General features: G+C 37.4%; 1 protein-coding gene across 1 annotated transcript in view; it reads left to right on the top strand.

The window, feature by feature from the left end:
- Positions 1 to 440: 440 nt before the first annotated feature.
- Positions 441 to 19,459, top strand: part of LOC131434877 (long-chain fatty acid transport protein 4) — a 47,975-nt gene continuing 28,956 nt past the window's right edge. The window contains exons 1-2 of the mRNA XM_058602101.1: positions 441 to 732; positions 10,341 to 10,615. Coding sequence (XP_058458084.1) covers positions 10,419 to 10,615 — 197 coding nt within the window. The 5' untranslated portion in view covers positions 441 to 732; positions 10,341 to 10,418. The remainder of the gene's footprint in view (positions 733 to 10,340; positions 10,616 to 19,459) is intronic.

The raw sequence follows: 19,459 nt of genomic DNA, 5'->3' as shown, positions 1-19,459 counted from the left end.
GCCTACAGAAAATATACATACAATACTTTCATGCAGTTTACAATTGTATGTTTATTAGATTAATTTGTATTGCAATTCTATGCATTATAACCCGGCCCATTACTGACGAACGAACGTAGATCGAACATATGATCCGTCGTTCTCTGTTACAAACATGAAAGTAAATATTCAATTGAATTTTCCGCCATTAGCGTTCTATGCGACGCCAACGCATACGGCTATTCATCGTTTCACTATCAGGGCCATTATTGGACTCATTTGTATATCTAGAACTTCGCTGCTCTCGACTGATGGAACACGCTACTAACGAGTAGTGCTGTCAACATGTGTACATCCTTTTCTCTGTCTCTGTGTGGCAACGCAATCCGACACACGACGTAATCAGCTTCAGTATAGCGGGTATTGTGGTGTTTAAATATGCTATACTACTGCGCATTGAACTGAGCCCGGAGGACCGGCTGCGCTCCACGACTTCAGTTTTAGTACCAGTCTTGAATCCGAATCAGTTCGGAACGGTTTATTACAGCGATAGTGAGTTCTGGGTGTTTGGACTGATCCGACGTCAAGTTACATTTGTTGCTACAGTTATTTCCAAATCGTTACTCGAAATTGAACTATTAGTGTTTGATAAGCGCACGACAAGTGCAAATTGATCTGTGCTGTGTTCGGTGATAATACGGACTGATTAGTGTAAAATGTGATAACAAAACCACAGTAAACGAATTGTCTCAAGTAGGTATATTTGCCGCAGGCGCAGTCTGATTTCTGTTGTTGTAAGCTTTCGGTCATTTCCCTTTACATGACCTATCTTATATTTAATTAAGTATTTCCCTCTCGCGATTCTCATAAATTGACTTGTCGAAGGAGAACAGAAATAAAAAAAACACAGTGTTTTGTGTTGTCGTGTGCGGATCACTCATGCGGGCCTCTGGTGAAATAACCAAAACAGTCTACACGAAGACAAGTGTTGTGGGTTGTCTGCCTTGTCTAAAACTCCGCTTCTATCAAGGGCATATACGGGGTTCCGATCATAATGTGAGCCGAAACTCGATACTGTTACATGGATCGAACAAAGCTACACCAACAGTTACTTCGTTCGAAATAGTGAATAATCGTTCTCTAAGCGAGTAATGAGCAATTGAAATATAAGTTCCCTTTAAAAAGCGTATATATTTATTTCCGTTTTCTTTTCAATAGAAGTTGAAATAATTTATTCCAACTGACCTCAGTTTAGTGTCTACAAATTATACGGAAAAATCAAGTCACACTAGGAGACCCCGTGAATTGAATGCCATGCATTTGAGGTTCCGTAAAGTAAATTTGATTTCATTTGCATTTACAATTCAAAACGATGAGAAGTAAAGCTCTAGTGGATCGCGACCAGTATCTGTAATTGTGGTTTGTGTACAACAAATATAGTACGTACTGTATACAGTATCGTAGTATCCTTCAAAATTCTTTGAAATTATGTATTTGTGGTTACTATATGTTGGAATAATCTTATGTGTTTGTTTTATACTATTTATTGCCTTGTTCATTGTCATACACAAATGTCCCAATGTTTTGAATTCAGAATCAATGAATGTAGATCGATGGCAATCAATGTTAACTTTCATTAACTTGGAATTTCCCCTTAGTTTTTGGTGGTTCAACATTGCTTAGTTATCCCCTCTCAGTCGTGCGGCGGAGAAGCTTTGTACTGTCTATATAATGTACCTAGACTACCGGTGTATGTTTGATAAATAAAGTAACCCCAGTAAAAAATGAATTCACCATTTGTCACATGTATATATCATGGAGTTATCAAGGTCAAGTCAAACCACTTCTGATAAATTTATTGATTTTGGCATACAAAATTACGCTTATTCTTCTGTATATGGTACTGGGTGACAGTTAAAAAACTTCAAAACCGCGAAAGATGTCTCTGTCATAATCTTGAGCAGCTATAAAACAGAGTTTGTCTAATAAATGTATACAATTTACTTACCAATCGGTTCGAAAACATTTTTATTTAAACTCGAATTACAATGCTGTTTCAGTATTGTAATAGTACATCAATGAAAAATCGCTTTGAATTGAGCTTTGTTCTCACGAGTCAATCACAGGAGGCATTAATGATGTCATCTTTTTTAATCCTTTGCTTTACATCTCGCATTTTATTCAGTAGCCTTTTTGCGTCATGCTTGAAAATATACAGCATCTTTCTGCACAGCAGCGAAGCTAGCCTTACGGATTTATTCGTAGATCTACGGGTTTTTGGATTATCTACAGATCTGCGGTTGAACATCTAACAATCTACGGATTTTGCATTATTTCTTTAGAAATCTCCAGATTTTGCATAATTTCTCCAGATATCATACCGCGGTCGGGGAGTGTTACGTGAAGGGGAAAAAATCCCATCTGAGTTCCAAGATATTGTTTCGGACCGCTTTTTCTGTCTGTGCGTGGCCATCGTCGTACTGCAAAATGACCTCTTACTGACTTGTAGAGTATTCCGGTCGTTTTTCGAGCAATGGTTTATTCAATTGCATTATTTGCTTTCGGTAGCGATAAATGTTCACAGTTTGTCGTAACTTGAGAAGGTTGTAGTGCAAGACATCACAGCATCGTTTTTTATTCAGACGCGGTTATGTTTTGCAGTTAATGTTGCCGGTTGGCCAGGTTGGATGTTTTGCGCACGAGATCTGGTACAGTAAATCTATTGTTTCATACTGAGCGAGTAAAATTTTGCACACCGATTTTCACTTTTCCTACCCTATGTCATTCAGATCACGAGGAACCTTCGACTCAATTCGGCGCGTACACAAAATTTCTGTGTGTGTACGTAACAAAATATGAGCTTGATTTTCTACAGGGTCCGGCACTCGAAGTGTAACCAATTAAAAAGTCCATAAATTCAGTTTGGAAAATTACTTTTACTTAATTCAAAGTACAAAATGTGTAGAAATACTACAAAATTCAGAATCAATTCGCTTTTGCTCGATATGACCACCTTTTGCCTTGACTATGGCCTTGAGACGGTCAAAAAACGAATCGCAAGCTGCCCTAATGTGACTTGCAGGTGTATTTTGGCCCACTCGCGGACAATAACTTTTTTCAGCGCCTCGAGACTGGTGTATCTTTTAGTTCGGACTTTGCTCTCCAAAATGGCCCAAAGAGAATAATCCATTGGATTCGCATCTGGTGAATTCGAGAGCCATTGTGTGGACGTGATGAAGTTCGGAACGTTGTTTTTCAGCCATTCTTGGTTCACTCGAGCTTTGTGAGACGGTGCCGAGTCTTGCTGAAACGTCCATGGTCTGCCACCGAAATGTTTGTCTGCCCACGGCTTCAAAGCAACCTTCAGAATACTTTCCCGATAATATGTCGCATTTACCTTGACGCCAGGCTCGAAGGTCTGAAGTTGGTTACACTTCGAGTGCCGGACCCTGTAGGAAATGGCTGAACCGATTTTCACAAACTTAGATTTAAATAAAATCCGAATCGAACTTCTGGTTCGGGACCAACAGGGTAAAATGTGCAAAAAAAGACGTGCCTAATCCATCTTGCAGTGAGATGATACCTTTTTTATCAATCTGCATGTGTTTTTGCGTGAATATTATTCGATGTTTTTAGTTTTCATTAAATATTTTTTAAGGCCGTTTTAAATGACAATTTCATACAATTTCAATCACTCATTACCTAGAATTTTTGGAGCTGCAAGACGAATCGAAGATATAAATTGTATGAAACCCTAACATTATTTCTTTTAAATTAAACCTGTGACAATCGATTAAGCACTCCATGATATGTAGAAGCGAGTTCCTCTTTAGAATTTTTGGTCATTATTTATGGTACTTCCAGAAACGGTATTCAGAGACCAGCATAACCCAAGATAGTTCGTATGTCCATGAATTAGAATGACGAATACATTTAAACAGTTTTGAGCCCAACTTTGAAGATTTTTTGGTGTCGTTAACAATATTCTGTGACGGTTTGAATTTTAAAAACTCATCATCCTGTAATTTCAGAATTGGAAGTCGGAATCGGATAAAAGTCACCAATTTTGTATAGGACCATAAGTTTATTTTAATTTTAATTTTTGTGTATTAAATTCTTATTTGGCATTCGTTTAGCTTCTCTATTCAAGAAATTTTCAGACACGGAATTCGGAAATCAGTGTAGCCGTAGTCAGTTAAATTCTTAGAGAAATCGTAAGAAGTGTATCGAAAAGTAGTTAGCAACATCTATTATTGAATAAAAAAGCGAAAAAAACATTTTTTGACATCAGTTTCCGTTATATTGTAGAAAAATTACATTTTTATGCATTTCACTGATTATATTGAAGAAAATCCTAGTTTCTGTGAAACGCTCGCACTTTGGACTTGACATTCTTCATTAAATTCTGCACAGTTACTTTTGTGACATTCCTGGTGGCAGCTGTCCAGTTGATTTTGATGATGCATGTTTGGGACACTGTACCTTCCTTCCGAAAGTGCCGCTTGACAATTGCCCAATACCTTTCAATTGGCCGAAGATCCGGGCAGTTCGGTGGATTGATGTCCTTTTCCACGAATTGTACATTATTTTTTGATAACCACTGTAGAACGGAGTTGACGTAGTGGGCTGAAGCCAAATCCAGACAGAAGAGAGGAGGAGCCTTATGCTTTCTGTACAGTGGCAGCATTCTCTTCTTCAAACATTCTCCCTCGTACACCTTGGCGTTAATTGTGTCCTTCGTGAAGAAAATCGACGACCGCAAATCAAAGGTACAAATTGCTTGCCAGACCAACATCTTCTGGCCAAACTTTTCCATCGCCACCGTGGTGTCAGCGTCGTCCAGGTCCTGGTACACCGATTTCGTATAATATTGCGGTCCGAGCAGCGCTCGAGAGTCTCCTTGACGTAGGTTTCGTAGTCGATCAGGATGCATCCGTCTTTATTCTGTAGAATCCGGTTATACAGTTTTCGCGCTCTTGTTTTGGCCTGAACTTGCTGTACCAGGGACTTTTTCGGCACCTTCACCTTGTACGTTTTCAGGGAGTTCCAAACTTTGATCCGTTGAATCATCCCGATGCTGATGTTGAACTGCTTGGCCAAATCCCGCGTCGACGCCGATGGGTTTTTCCTGAAGTACTCAACTACTTTTAAGTCCCAGCAGGGCTGGCTGGGACCCGTTTTCCTACCGGATCGGGGCAAATCTTCCATGGAAAGGGTCTTACCGAATTTCTCGATAGTATTTTTGACACTGGTGTGGTGCACTTTCACCCGTTTTGCAATTTCGTTGTACGTGACACCACTTTCTGAGCACCAAGTGTGCTGAATTTTCTTTCGCGTTTCCGGATCAATTCGACTCATCATTGAAACGATAAACCGTACCGAAACCAATCGATTGCGCATTTTTTTTTTGTTCAGATCGTTTATTTGATATGGCACATAGCTTTAGCTCAGAGGTGTCAAAGTCTGTATTGTATTTTTTCGTACAATATAATTACAATTATTATTTAACATATATACATACACATACAAGGTTGGTGGGAGAGTTAAAGAGTGGGGAATGCAATTATGTTTAAACTATAGAAAATTAAAGGTTAGTGTTTAAAAGGGAGCCGAATTACTGGCGGTTACTCCAGGTTAGTATGGAAAAAACAAATAGTTACATACACACTCAAACAATATACAATAACACAAAACAGATAATAATAATATAATAACTTCAAAGTCTTCGTGTAATCTTCGTTTCATTTTGGCTCAAGATTTCCGTTGATTTCTCATATTATGTTCAAAAACATCGCTAGAAGATCATGTCTAAATTTTTTTCTAACTCGTATAAAATCGAAAAATTAAACTACCATAACCTTTACAATTTGTAAACAGTTATGTCAAGTTAATATAGATTGAAATCTGGCAACTCTGCACGCTACAAAAAAATTGAACAACGCACGCTGTGTGCTAGACGGTGGTGTTTTCGTCTTCCGTACCAGCACGTACCGATGCGTATTAGGCTTGCATCATTTTGTATGACAGTTTGAAATTTTTGACATAATCCATTTAAAAAAAAAACGAATGGTTTGATATAATTTGCAGACGTTTGGGCTTAAATGAATAACCGTATTTGAAATTTGAAACATTTCCAACAATTTGGAGGTAATTTAGAGAAAAGTCCGCACAAAATCTCCTGAAAAGTATAAATACATCTTTCGAAAGATTCATGTTGAAGATCAATGTATTTGATACTAATGCATTTGCATTAAATTAACAATATTTGAAAGAAGTTTCGCTTACTCACAACAGCAATTATGATTTTACGTAGGGTTATTATACCAATAGTCATCTCATTAGTAGAGTAACCATATTATTTTGCCGATTTCTCGACTTTCGTTGAATCAACGAATTGTGATAAAATCGGATACAATATCTTTGCTTCGACTTTAAGAAGCAATTACCACATACAGAAATATGTCGAAAATTGTTCAATACTACTGTCATAGCGACGCGAAAACTCCAATGCACCTGTTTTCAACTTACCCTGAAAGTCAATCTACCGAACAGAGACAGTGGATCTAACTCTGACAATTAGTTTATTGTGTATGAGATGACTACTGGAGTTGAGATGAACGGGGGTGCCGTTACCATACCAAATTATTTTCGCATTGAATGTACTTCTTGTAACACAGGTGTGTTTGAGTTAATCTAATGAATTTCAAGATGTATAATTATACAACTGGTGATGCAAATTTTACTTTTCGGACATTGGTAATGCTTATGCAAAATTCAAGCTGAAAAACATCTTTCGAGTTCAAGTGGAATTGCTCTGTAAGGTTTAGACCTGAATAGTTTTGGTTTTTGTGTTAACAGTGACAATTTGACTTTGCCACTTGCACACTTCAATCCTGTTGTATCTGAATGAAATTTCAGCGCATTGTGACAGCAATAAAAACATCCATCGTGGAGATAGGGATTCACATATCTGGAATTTTAAGAAAACAACGAATCATTAAATTTAGTGGAAAATCTCCAATTCCAGACAACTCAATTTTTTAGATTTTCTCTATGTTTTCTAATAATTTTTTTTATTGTAATACTACTGTGTAGTTTTCAATTATATTTCGCTCGGAAACCTCGATTCGTCGTTTTTTTTTCGAGGTTGTTGTGACTATCAGTGACATCTGTGCTAAGTGTCACGTCAAAATATTCATTAATGTTCAGTATAAGTCTGTCTTTCTGATGTATTCAAAGTACAACCGGCGATTTGTACAATGAATAAAATTATTAAACAAAGAAATCTCATTGAATTTTGTGTGCGGAATCAAATTTCTGGTACCGAAACGTTCAGAATGTTGCAAAAGGCCTTCGGGGATAATTTTATGTCGCGAGCAAGTGTTTTTGATTGGTACAAGTTGTTAAAAGAGGGCCGAGAACACGTTGACGACGAACTACGTCCAGGACGGTCATCGACATCAACTGATGATGAACACGTCAATAAAATCAAGGAATTTGTGCTCAAGAATCGACGATCAGAGACCTTACTGGAATCGTAGGAATATCGGAAGGATCAGTGAATACCATTTTGAAAGCTCATTTGGACATCACGGTATGCATTGATTCTTCGTGTTTTTTTTTTGCAAAAAATCAACCAATATCGTCTCGCAACCATCGTATTCGCCTGATTTAGCTCCGTGTGACTTCTGGCTATTCAGCAAACTCAAACGATCGCTCCGGGGAAACCGTTTAGAGTCAATTGAAGACATTTGTAGGTCGGTCCACGCATACCAGAGAACATTCGCTACACACACTTTTTCCAACATTATTATTAATATTATTATTATTATTAATCTTATTATTACGATTTTTTTTTATTTAAAAGATATTTTATTCAGGCCTATTTGCGTACAAGCTTTAAGTGGCCAATTTAGCTGAGTTTTTAGATAAATTTTTTTTTGTATTGGATCTCGTTGTCACCCTTTTTCTAGGGGGAGAGGAGCTTCCATTTTCCTCCTGCGAGGATTGAGGGGCAGTTTGTTCATGGTTCGTCTCGTCATCCATTGCCGTGGTATTGTTGTTGATTTCGTTGCTAGTTGCTGTAGATACGCCTTGTTGAACATTGTTTGCAGTTGCTGGTTGGTTGGATGGTAAGCTGTTAACTGCAGCTGGTGTACTTTGTTCTATAGGGGTTACGTTGGATGGTTTCGTTGAAGGGGATACTTCCCTGTTATTGGTGACTGTCACAGGTGTACTGGGGTTGCTTGGGGTTGATGTGAAGGAAGCACTGTTGTCCTTTGGTATAGTTGTCTCCTTGTCCGGTTTATCACATGGCTTACCGTAGTGAACAGCTTTTTGGCAATATTGACATGTGGCCATCTGATTGTCATAGGTAACAAGTGATTTGCACGGTATTCTTGTATCCTGACCGAATGTCACATAAGAAGGTATAGGCCTCCTCAAGCGCATGCGTAACAAACGTACGCCATTTAGAATACCGGGGAAAAAATTCTTCCACTTTTCTTTTTCGAAAGAGGGAATCTCTCCGTATTGTGACATATTTGTTCGAATATAGGGATCGATGAAGCTTGAGGGAAGATCATGCACACGCACTTCTAAAGCACTATCTTCCATACATACTGGAATGTTGTACTTGATATTTTCATGCTCCACATAGTGCACATTATTATTGTCTTTAGCGAATTGAATTGCATCCAACTCTTTATAGAACTGGATATAAACAACATTATTGGTCTTATTGCATTGAAGTAAATGCACACGTTTAATGTCAAGATGCATTTGCTCCTTAAGCAAACCTTCAAGTTCTCGTATCGAAGGTCGAATTTTGCACTGTCTGAAGTCAATAATAATTGTATTCTTTCGTACCGACGGTAGCTTTTGTTCGTTTGGTTCACTCATTTTCGAGGTCTATTGTTCACTACACAATACTGTACTTGGTTTCTTCTGTCCCCAACGTAAGCGGTTTTGTTTTATCGACTGACTTGGATGAGATGTAAACCCCAACTGTTTACTATTGTTATTATTATTATTATTATTATTATTATTATTATTAGTATTATTATTATTATTATTATAATTATTATTATTATTATTATTATTATTATTATTATTAAACATATTATTATTAAAAGTTGCAAATATACAATTATCTAACACATATGGTCACTTGGGCAATAAAAAATGTGTTTCTGCAGCAGAGTCGCAATATTGATTCTGCAGTACTTATAAGGATTTCTAAAATGCACCACCCGTTTTCTCCTCTTTGTTATGCATCAAACAAACCGTCACAGTATTGTCAAACATTCCTGCTCCTTGCGGTAGAAAAGGAAACAACAATAGACACATTTCTCGCAATAAAATTTAATTGGCTTCACTATGTCAGCGAATGTCAAGTGATTTATAATTATCTTCCCACATCAAAGGGATACGGACAATGGCTTTTTACGTTTCAGAATGAAGTCCATCTGCTCATCAGTAGGTTACACGTGCGGTATCGAACTCGAGAATCAGCTGTTTGCTGGAATATTCAATACTATTTTTATTTGAGCTACATACACGCAATATGTACAACGCACTGATAATAGTGTAAATGAAATGAATTACTCGACTGTGGCGGCAACGGGCACGATCGGTGCACATGATGCAGATCGACAAACACCGGTACAAAGTACGAAAATATCTTCAATTGACTGATGCATTAGATGGCGGAATAATGTATGTGCCTTATCGTCTTAGTAGAGGAATTTCGTTTAGTTTTCTTACAGTTATGTACACTGCTTCCGATTTATAATAGAAATTAACGATGCATTGAAATAGAATGGTAGTCTACTGAACCTTAGTAAGCCGAATATAAACATTTTTCATTTATTTTGTATTTAGTATACTCGATTGGGCTAGCTACCATATTTCTGTTCTAATTTGTGACTTATACTGAAATGTACGCGCGTACGTCAGATTATGTCATTATAACACCAGAGTGATAAGAAACCGGTTGTCCTAAATTAAAACGAAAGACAATGTGAGATTAAAGTACACTTGTCTGTTTACTGAACGGCTTACAGCATCCGTTGTGCGAGTGGATTCTTATCGTGTCAGGTTTCTCTCGAAATAGATAAGTATGTAGAGCATTTTTAAGAAGGAAAAAAACGGCTCGGATTAATCGAACCAATCGTTCTTGGACTAAGGATCGGTGTTTTACCATTTACATTTACATTCTGCTTGCTGCTGAATAAACAGATTTGAATATCACTATTGTTAATGTTTCGACAGTGGTAACTAGTAACTCAACTCGTGTGAATCATAACAGATAACATCATTTGATTAAAGTTCAAAATTTTAATGGTAATAATATTTTTCAGAATTAGCAACCCAGTGAAGCCCTTCAACTGAGGTATCCTGTTTACGCCTAAAGCATCTTCCGACAATATCCCGTCACAATGATAGTGGAACTGACATTGAAGCAAAAGACGGCGACCTTGGCCTGCATCACAGCTGTTGCCTGCGCTGCATCATTGGCAATCGGACGGCGTGCCGTTCCGCAAACACTACTGTCCGGAATCGTTATGTATCTGCTTAGCGGCGACCGGCCTACGATGGTATATTCGATGTTCCGGACACTTCCCCGGGATATACAGTAAGTACTTTACGGGTTACTATTTTTATGAAGAAAAAAGTAAATTCAATTCTGCAAGGGGCTGAAGTCCAGTAGGATAATGAAAGTACCTTTTTCTTTCTCCGGACCAGTGTTGGCATTATCATTCTCAAAATATCAAAAATCAGTTATTATCGCCGATAATAATTGTTGGTGATTATCACTTACAAAATCATCGCCGAACATCATGAAGAAAATCATTTGATATTCTGAGAATGATATTAGAAAACGATTATCACTTAATATCGGTGTGCGAAATTTTCAAAACATCAAATATCACCGCTGAGTATGGGGGAAATCATCACCCGTTCAATCTCACTTTAGCGATGTTTCGTAAACTCACACATGATTATCATTCAAAAGCATTATCACGATTATCACCCATGCGCGATTTTCACTACCACATGGTGATATTCCGTGAGGTGAGTGTGGTATTGAAAATCAATTTCAACCAAATCTTAACATGCAGTATGATTATTTTTGGAACGGGTGGTGTCGAAAATCATTGTCTGAAGTTATTTGAAATTGATGATAGTGAATTTCGGTTCGTAAAATTTTATCAAAACCCATGCAATATTGGTATTTTTGGAATGGGTATGATGAGTAGATGTTGATTATCGATGTCTGGAGTTATTTTGAAATCCAACATGGCGGCTCTCGGTTCATGAAAATTCAACTAAACCCATGCAATATGGGTATTTTTAGAACGGGTATGATGAGTAGGTGTTGAATATTGGTGTCTGGAGTCATTTTGAAATCCAAGATGGCGGCTCTCGGTTCATGAAAATTCAACGAAACCCATGCAATATGGGTGTTTTTAGAACGGGTATGATGAGTAGGTGTTGAATATTGATGTCTGGAGTCATTTTGAAATCCAACATGGCGGCTCTCGGTTCATGAAAATTCAACTAAACCCATGCAATATGGGTATTTTTGGAACGGGTATGATGAGTAGATGTTGAATATTGATGTCTGGAGTCATTTTGAAATCCAAGATGGCGGCTTTCGGTTCATGAAAATTCATCTAAACCCATGCAATATGGGTATTTTTGGAATGGGTATGATGAGTAGATGTTGATTATCGATGTCTGGAGTTATTTTGAAATCCAACATGGCGGCTCTCGGTTCATGAAAATTCATCTAAACCCATGCAATATGGGTATTTTTGGAACGGGTATGATGAGTAGATGTTGAATATTGGTGTCTGAAGTGATTTTGAAATCCAAGATGGCGGCTTTCGGTTCATGAAAATTCATCTGAAACCATGCAATATGGGTATTTTTGAAACGGGTACGATGAGTAGATGTTGAATATGGGTGTCTGGAGTCATTTTGAAATCCAACATGGTGGCTCTCGGTTCATGAAAATTCAACTAAACCCATGCAATATGGGTATTTTTGGAACGGGTATGATGAGTAGATGTTGAATATTGATGTCTGGAGTCATTTTGAAATCCAAGATGGCGGCTTTCGGTTCATGAAAATTCATCTAAACCCATGCAATATGGGTATTTTTGGAACGGGTATGATGAGTAGATGTTGAATATTGGTGTCTGAAGTGATTTTGAAATCCAAGATGGCGGCTTTCGGTTCATGAAAATTCAACTAAACCCATGCAATATAGGTATTTTTGAAACGGGTACGATGAGTAGATGTTGAATATGGGTGTCTGGAGTCATTTTGAAATCCAACATGGTGGCTCTCGGTTCATGAAAATTCAACTAAACCCATGCAATATGGGTATTTTTGGAACGGGTACGATGAGTAGATGTTGAATATTGGTGTCTGAAGTGATTTTGAAATCCAAGATGGCGGCTTTCGGTTCATGAAAATTCATCTGAAACCATGCAATATGGGTATTTTTGAAACGGGTACGATGAGTAGATGTTGAATATGGGTGTCTGGAGTCATTTTGAAATCCAACATGGTGGCTCTCGGTTCATGAAAATTCAACTAAACCCATGCAATATGGGTATTTTTGGAACGGGTATGATGAGTAGATGTTGAATATTGATGTCTGGAGTCATTTTGAAATCCAAGATGGCGGCTTTCGGTTCATGAAAATTCATCTAAACCCATGCAATATGGGTATTTTTGGAACAGGTATGATGAGTAGATGTTGAATATTGGTGTCTGAAGTGATTTTGAAATCCAAGATGGCGGCTTTCGGTTCATGAAAATTCATCTGAAACCATGCAATATGGGTATTTTTGAAACGGGTACGATGAGTAGATGTTGAATATGGGTGTCTGGAGTCATTTTGAAATCCAACATGGTGGCTCTCGGTTCATGAAAATTCAACTAAACCCATGCAATATGGGTATTTTTGGAACGGGTACGATGAGTAGATGTTGAATATTGGTGTCTGAAGTGATTTTGAAATCCAAGATGGCGGCTTTCGGTTCATGAAAATTCATCTGAAACCAAACAATATGGGTATTTTTGGAACGGGTACGATGAGTAGATGTTGAATATGGGTGTCTGGAGTCATTTTGAAATCCAACATGGTGGCTCTCGGTTCATGAAAATTCAACTAAACCCATGCAATATGGGTATTTTTGGAACGGGTACGATGAGTAGATGTTGAATATTGGTGTCTGAAGTGATTTTGAAATCCAACATGGTGGCTCTCGGTTCATGAAAATTCAACTAAACCCATGCAATATGGGTATTTTTGGAACGGGTACGATGAGTAGATGTTGAATATTGGTGTCTGAAGTGATTTTGAAATCCAAGATGGCGGCTTTCGGTTCATGAAAATTCATCTGAAACCATGCAATATGGGTATTTTTGGAACGGGTACGATGAGTAGATGTTGAATATTGGTGTCTGAAGTGATTTTGAAATCCAAGATGGCGGCTTTCGGTTCATGAAAATTCATCTGAAACCATACAATATGGGTATTTTTGGAACGGGTACGATGAGTAGATGTTGAATATTGGTGTCTGAAGTGATTTTGAAATCCAAGATGGCGGCTTTCGGTTCATGAAAATTCATCTGAAACCATGCAATATGGGTATTTTTGAAACGGGTACGATGAGTAGATGTTGAATATGGGTGTCTGGAGTCATTTTGAAATCCAACATGGTGGCTCTCGGTTCATGAAAATTCAACTAAACCCATGCAATATGGGTATTTTTGGAACGGGTACGATGAGTAGATGTTGAATATTGGTGTCTGAAGTGATTTTGAAATCCAAGATGGCGGCTTTCGGTTCATGAAAATTCATCTGAAACCATGCAATATGGGTATTTTTGGAACGGGTACGATGAGTAGATGTTGAATATTGGTGTCTGAAGTGATTTTGAAATCCAAGATGGCGGCTTTCGGTTCATGAAAATTCATCTGAAACCATACAATATGGGTATTTTTGGAACGGGTACGATGAGTAGATGTTGAATATTGGTGTCTGAAGTGATTTTGAAATCCAAGATGGCGGCTTTCGGTTCATGAAAATTCATCTGAAACCATGCAATATGGGTATTTTTGGAACGGGTACGATGAGTAGATGTTGAATATTGGTGTCTGAAGTGATTTTGAAATCCAACATGGTGGCTCTCGGTTCATGAAAATTCAACTAAACCCATGCAATATGGGTATTTTTGGAACGGGTACGATGAGTAGATGTTGAATATTGGTGTCTGAAGTGATTTTGAAATCCAAGATGGCGGCTTTCGGTTCATGAAAATTCATCTGAAACCATACAATATGGGTATTTTTGGAACGGGTACGATGAGTAGATGTTGAATATTGGTGTCTGAAGTGATTTTGAAATCCAAGATGGCGGCTTTCGGTTCATGAAAATTCATCTGAAACCATACAATATGGGTATTTTTGGAACGGGTATGATGAGTAGATGTTGAATATTGATGTCTGGTGTCATTTTGAAATCCAAGATGGCGGCTTTCGGTTCATGAAAATTCATCTAAACCCATGCAATATGGGTATTTTTGGAATGGGTATGATGAGTAGATGTTGATTATCGATGTCTGGAGTTATTTTGAAATCCAACATGGCGGCTCTCGGTTCATGAAAATTCATCTAAACCCATGCAATATGGGTATTTTTGGAACGGGTATGATGAGTAGATGTTGAATATTGGTGTCTGAAGTGATTTTGAAATCCAAGATGGCGGCTTTCGGTTCATGAAAATTCATCTGAAACCATGCAATATGGGTATTTTTGAAACGGGTACGATGAGTAGATGTTGAATATGGGTGTCTGGAGTCATTTTGAAATCCAAGATGGCGGCTTTCGGTTCATGAAAATTCATCTGAAACCATGCAATATGGGTATTTTTGGAACGGGTACGATGAGTAGATGTTGAATATGGGTGTCTGGAGTCTTTTGAAATCCAACATGGTGGCTCTCGGTTAATGAAAATTCAACTAAACCCATGCAATATGGGTATTTTTGGAACGGGTATGATGAGTAGATGTTGAATATTGATGTCTGGAGTCATTTTGAAATCCAAGATGGCGGCTTTCGGTTCATGAAAATTCATCTAAACCCATGCAATATGGGTATTTTTGGAACGGGTATGATGAGTAGATGTTGAATATTGATGTCTGGAGTCATTTTGAAATCCAAGATGGCGGCTTTCGGTTCATGAAAATTCATCTAAACCCATGCAATATGGGTATTTTTGGAACGGGTATGATGAGTAGATGTTGAATATGGGTGTCTGGAGTCATTTTGAAATCCAACATGGTGGCTCTCGGTTCATGAAAATTCAACTAAACCCATGCAATATGGGTATTTTTGGAACGGGTATGATGAGTAGATGTTGAATATTGATGTCTGGAGTCATTTTGAAATCCAAGATGGCGGCTTTCGGTTCATGAAAATTCATCTAAACCCATGCAATATGGGTATTTTTGGAACGGGTATGATGAGTAGATGTTGAATATTGATGTCTGGAGTCATTTTGAAATCCAAGATCAGCAATAAAAATATACTACGAAAGTAAGAAAATTGTTTGAAGTGATAGATTAAACATAGCAAATTTTCGAAAATATGTATAATTGGATTGTGTTAGTTTTCAATCGCCAATCATTTGGTTGACAGCAACCAATTTGATGTCAACAATTCGACTACCAGAATGCTCAACAAACGAGTTCCTTACTTTTCCCAAGCTTTAGAACAGTAGTATTGGTTCAAGTGCAATATTTGCAGAACTGTCGATGATAAATTTTTGATAGTGATTCTTAAATAAATGTCTGCTTTCGCACAATGAATTCAAATCTACAATACCGTCTCGAAGTGTTGCACTAATTTTTCAAAGAAAATTGTCCGTTTTTATCCGAAATTTGAAAAAAATTACCTCTATAAACAAACGGTAAGTAATGTCGGAAACATTACTGCAAAATCGACGTTAATGCGCAATAGCCTGCACAGTTGTCTTCTAGTAGACCTACAAGCTTATGAAATTAGAATTTAGAGATGCAGATTATAGCGACAAAATTACAAGGTTGTGTAGCAGATACTACCAATCACGGTGACGTTTAATATTTTCAATTCACACTTAATGCCATTTAATATATAGTAAATGGTTAATTGATGAGTGTTACTTGCCGCTAGATGACACTCAACTCCCGAAAAAGTTAAAACTCCGTGGTTTTCACTTCAGTTTTGGTGGGTAAAACACGGTGATAGATTGCATTCACGAGAATAAAATACCAACACCAAAAAAGAACTTCCATGCACTGTCCACCCTTCTGGCATCAGTTGTAGTTTCTTTCCTCTTTCAAATTCATCATTTCTCCGTTTTTAACAACAAAAATATTGAATGCAACACTGGAACCTGCAGAAAAATCCGACCGAAACACAGCGAAACAACGCAGAGCAACAAAGAAATACAATCGCACGCGACGAGCGTTCTACACAAACTAAGTTCAAATTTTTCGAAAAATTTTCATAAACTAGAAGTTCACATTTTGGATATCAAAATGACTCCAGACATCGATAATCGACACCTACTCATCATACCCGTTCCAAAAATACCCATATTGCATGGGTTTAGTTGAATTTTCATGAACCGAGAACCACCATGTTGGATTTCAAAATCACTTCAGACACCAATATTCAACATCTACTCATCGTACCCGTTCCAAAAATACCCATATTGCATGGGTTTAGTTGAATTTTCATGAACCGAGAGCCACCATGTTGGATTTCAAAATGACTCCAGACACCCATATTCAACATCTACTCATCGTACCCGTTCCAAAAATACCCATATTGTATGGTTTCAGATGAATTTTCATGAACCGAAAGCCGCCATCTTGGATTTCAAAATCACTTCAGACACCAATATTCAACATCTACTCATCGTACCCGTTCCAAAAATACCCATATTGCATGGGTTTAGTTGAATTTTCATGAACCGAGAGCCACCATGTTGGATTTCAAAATGACTCCAGACACCCATATTCAACATCTACTCATCGTACCCGTTTCAAAAATACCCATATTGCATGGTTTCAGATGAATTTTCATGAACCGAAAGCCGCCATCTTGGATTTCAAAATCACTTCAGACACCAATATTCAACATCTACTCATCATACCCGTTCCAAAAATACCCATATTGCATGGGTTTAGATGAATTTTCATGAACCGAAAGCCGCCATCTTGGATTTCAAAATGACTCCAGACATCAATATTCAACATCTACTCATCATACCCGTTCCAAAAATACCCATATTGCATGGGTTTAGTTGAATTTTCATGAACCGAGAGCCACCATGTTGGATTTCAAAATGACTCCAGACACCCATATTCAACATCTACTCATCGTACCCGTTTCAAAAATACCCATATTGCATGGTTTCAGATGAATTTTCATGAACCGAAAGCCGCCATCTTGGATTTCAAAATCACTTCAGACACCAATATTCAACATCTACTCATCGTACCCGTTCCAAAAATACCCATATTGTATGGTTTCAGATGAATTTTCATGAACCGAAAGCCGCCATCTTGGATTTCAAAATCACTTCAGACACCAATATTCAACATCTACTCATCGTACCCGTTCCAAAAATACCCATATTGCATGGTTTCAGATGAATTTTCATGATCCGAGAGCCGCCATCTTGGATTTCAAAATGACTCCAGACATCGATATTTAACATCTACTCATCATACCCGTTTCAAAAATATCCATATTGCCATGGGTTTAGATGAATTTTTACGAACCGAATTTCACTATCAACAATTTCAAATTACTTCAGACATCGAGATTCGACACCACCCATTCCAAATATAATCATACTGCATGATAAGATTTGGTTGAAATTGATTTTCAAAACTTCACTCACCTCATTGAATATCACCATGTGATAGTGAAAATCTTTGCATGGCTGATAATTGTGAGAATGATTTTCAATGATGATAATTTATAATCATGTGTGAGTTTACGAAACATCACTATGGTGATATTGGACGGGGTGTGATATTTTCCATACTCACTTCGAGTGATCACAATTATCATTGATATTGTAGATAGTGATAATCGCTGTCGAAAATCGCGCATGATTTTCTGCAGCGGTGAGATTTGATTATTTGATATTTTCGCAACACTGCTCCGGACAGGACTAACCGAGAGGTCGTGTGGAATCTGTGCGGCGAAAAAGATTCACAGGGTTTCTGCTTCCATGTCGTAAAAAGACCTAATTGCAGGAGTTACTTTTTTCTGACTTTCAGTATTTCAATGTTTCAATGTTTCAACTTTGTTTGTTTTCCATATTTATTCTGCAGGGAAAATTTTCTTTCTGATTTTGATCTCAAGTGGTACTTTCCCCATGTTATTTGGAGATTTGCGCCTTACGATGGCTTCTTATCATTTTCCTGATAAGAGAAATTCGTAGTGGATGATGTGGGAAAACAGAACAAAACTAACACAAATAAATCGTTCAGTATCCCCGACTGGATGCTAAACGATCTGAAGCTGTCAAAATGCAATTCACAATAGGTATGAACAGAAGTAAACTCGGTACACTAAAACCTCAATTTACGCTACTATTTAATTTACAAATTAATTGACGCTACTTTTTCACCCATTTTATTTGAAATAACATCAATTATGATTTTATTTACGCGATAATCGCGTAAAAAAAGTTGTGGCATAATAAAGTAAGTACAAACATGCTTCAGTGAATTGAATATTATGAAACGTACAGTGCGAAATTGTTCGGTTTCATAGAATCTGGTTATGATTATGGGTATGCAGAAATCCTTTGGAAAATAGAAATCAAATTTTTCATGACTTTTGTGCGCGTTATGTGCCCGTACTACTATATTCAGCAAATTTCAATACGATGAAAATGCCTTTTGAAGCTCTTGTCCATTCAGACCTTCTCAGAACATAGGGCTTAAGGTTTACCAAGGTAACCGATGACATTAGTGAATTTTTATTTTGTGGCCCATATTCGTGGTATCACATTCGGTTAATGGGATCATTGTGATGAATTGTTACCCAAGTAACAATTTATGTTATGCTAGCTTATTTGTGACTAGTTTGCAGCCAAAAATTTGAGTTATTGTTACTAACATCTAACCACTTGCGTGTCTCAAAAAGCGCAGTTTCTACTAGTTTCTATGTCGGTTAAAAATAAGTTGACGTTACGTTGTAATGCCATACTGAAATAACTTATTTTCAAGTAAACTTGTTGAATCTTTGTTGCCATCGACATTATAAACATTGAATGAATCCATAATGTTTTTCTATCAACAATGAAAAGACAGTATAGTATTTGAAATTACAAATTTGATACAAGGTACAAATTTCACAACGATTTTAAAACTGTCGAGCGGAATTAAATTTT

This window comes from Malaya genurostris, chromosome 3 (genome assembly GCF_030247185.1).
Source record: "Malaya genurostris strain Urasoe2022 chromosome 3, Malgen_1.1, whole genome shotgun sequence".
Classification (NCBI taxonomy): Eukaryota; Metazoa; Arthropoda; class Insecta; order Diptera; family Culicidae; genus Malaya; species Malaya genurostris.
This window is presented reverse-complemented; position numbering and strand designations above follow the sequence as displayed.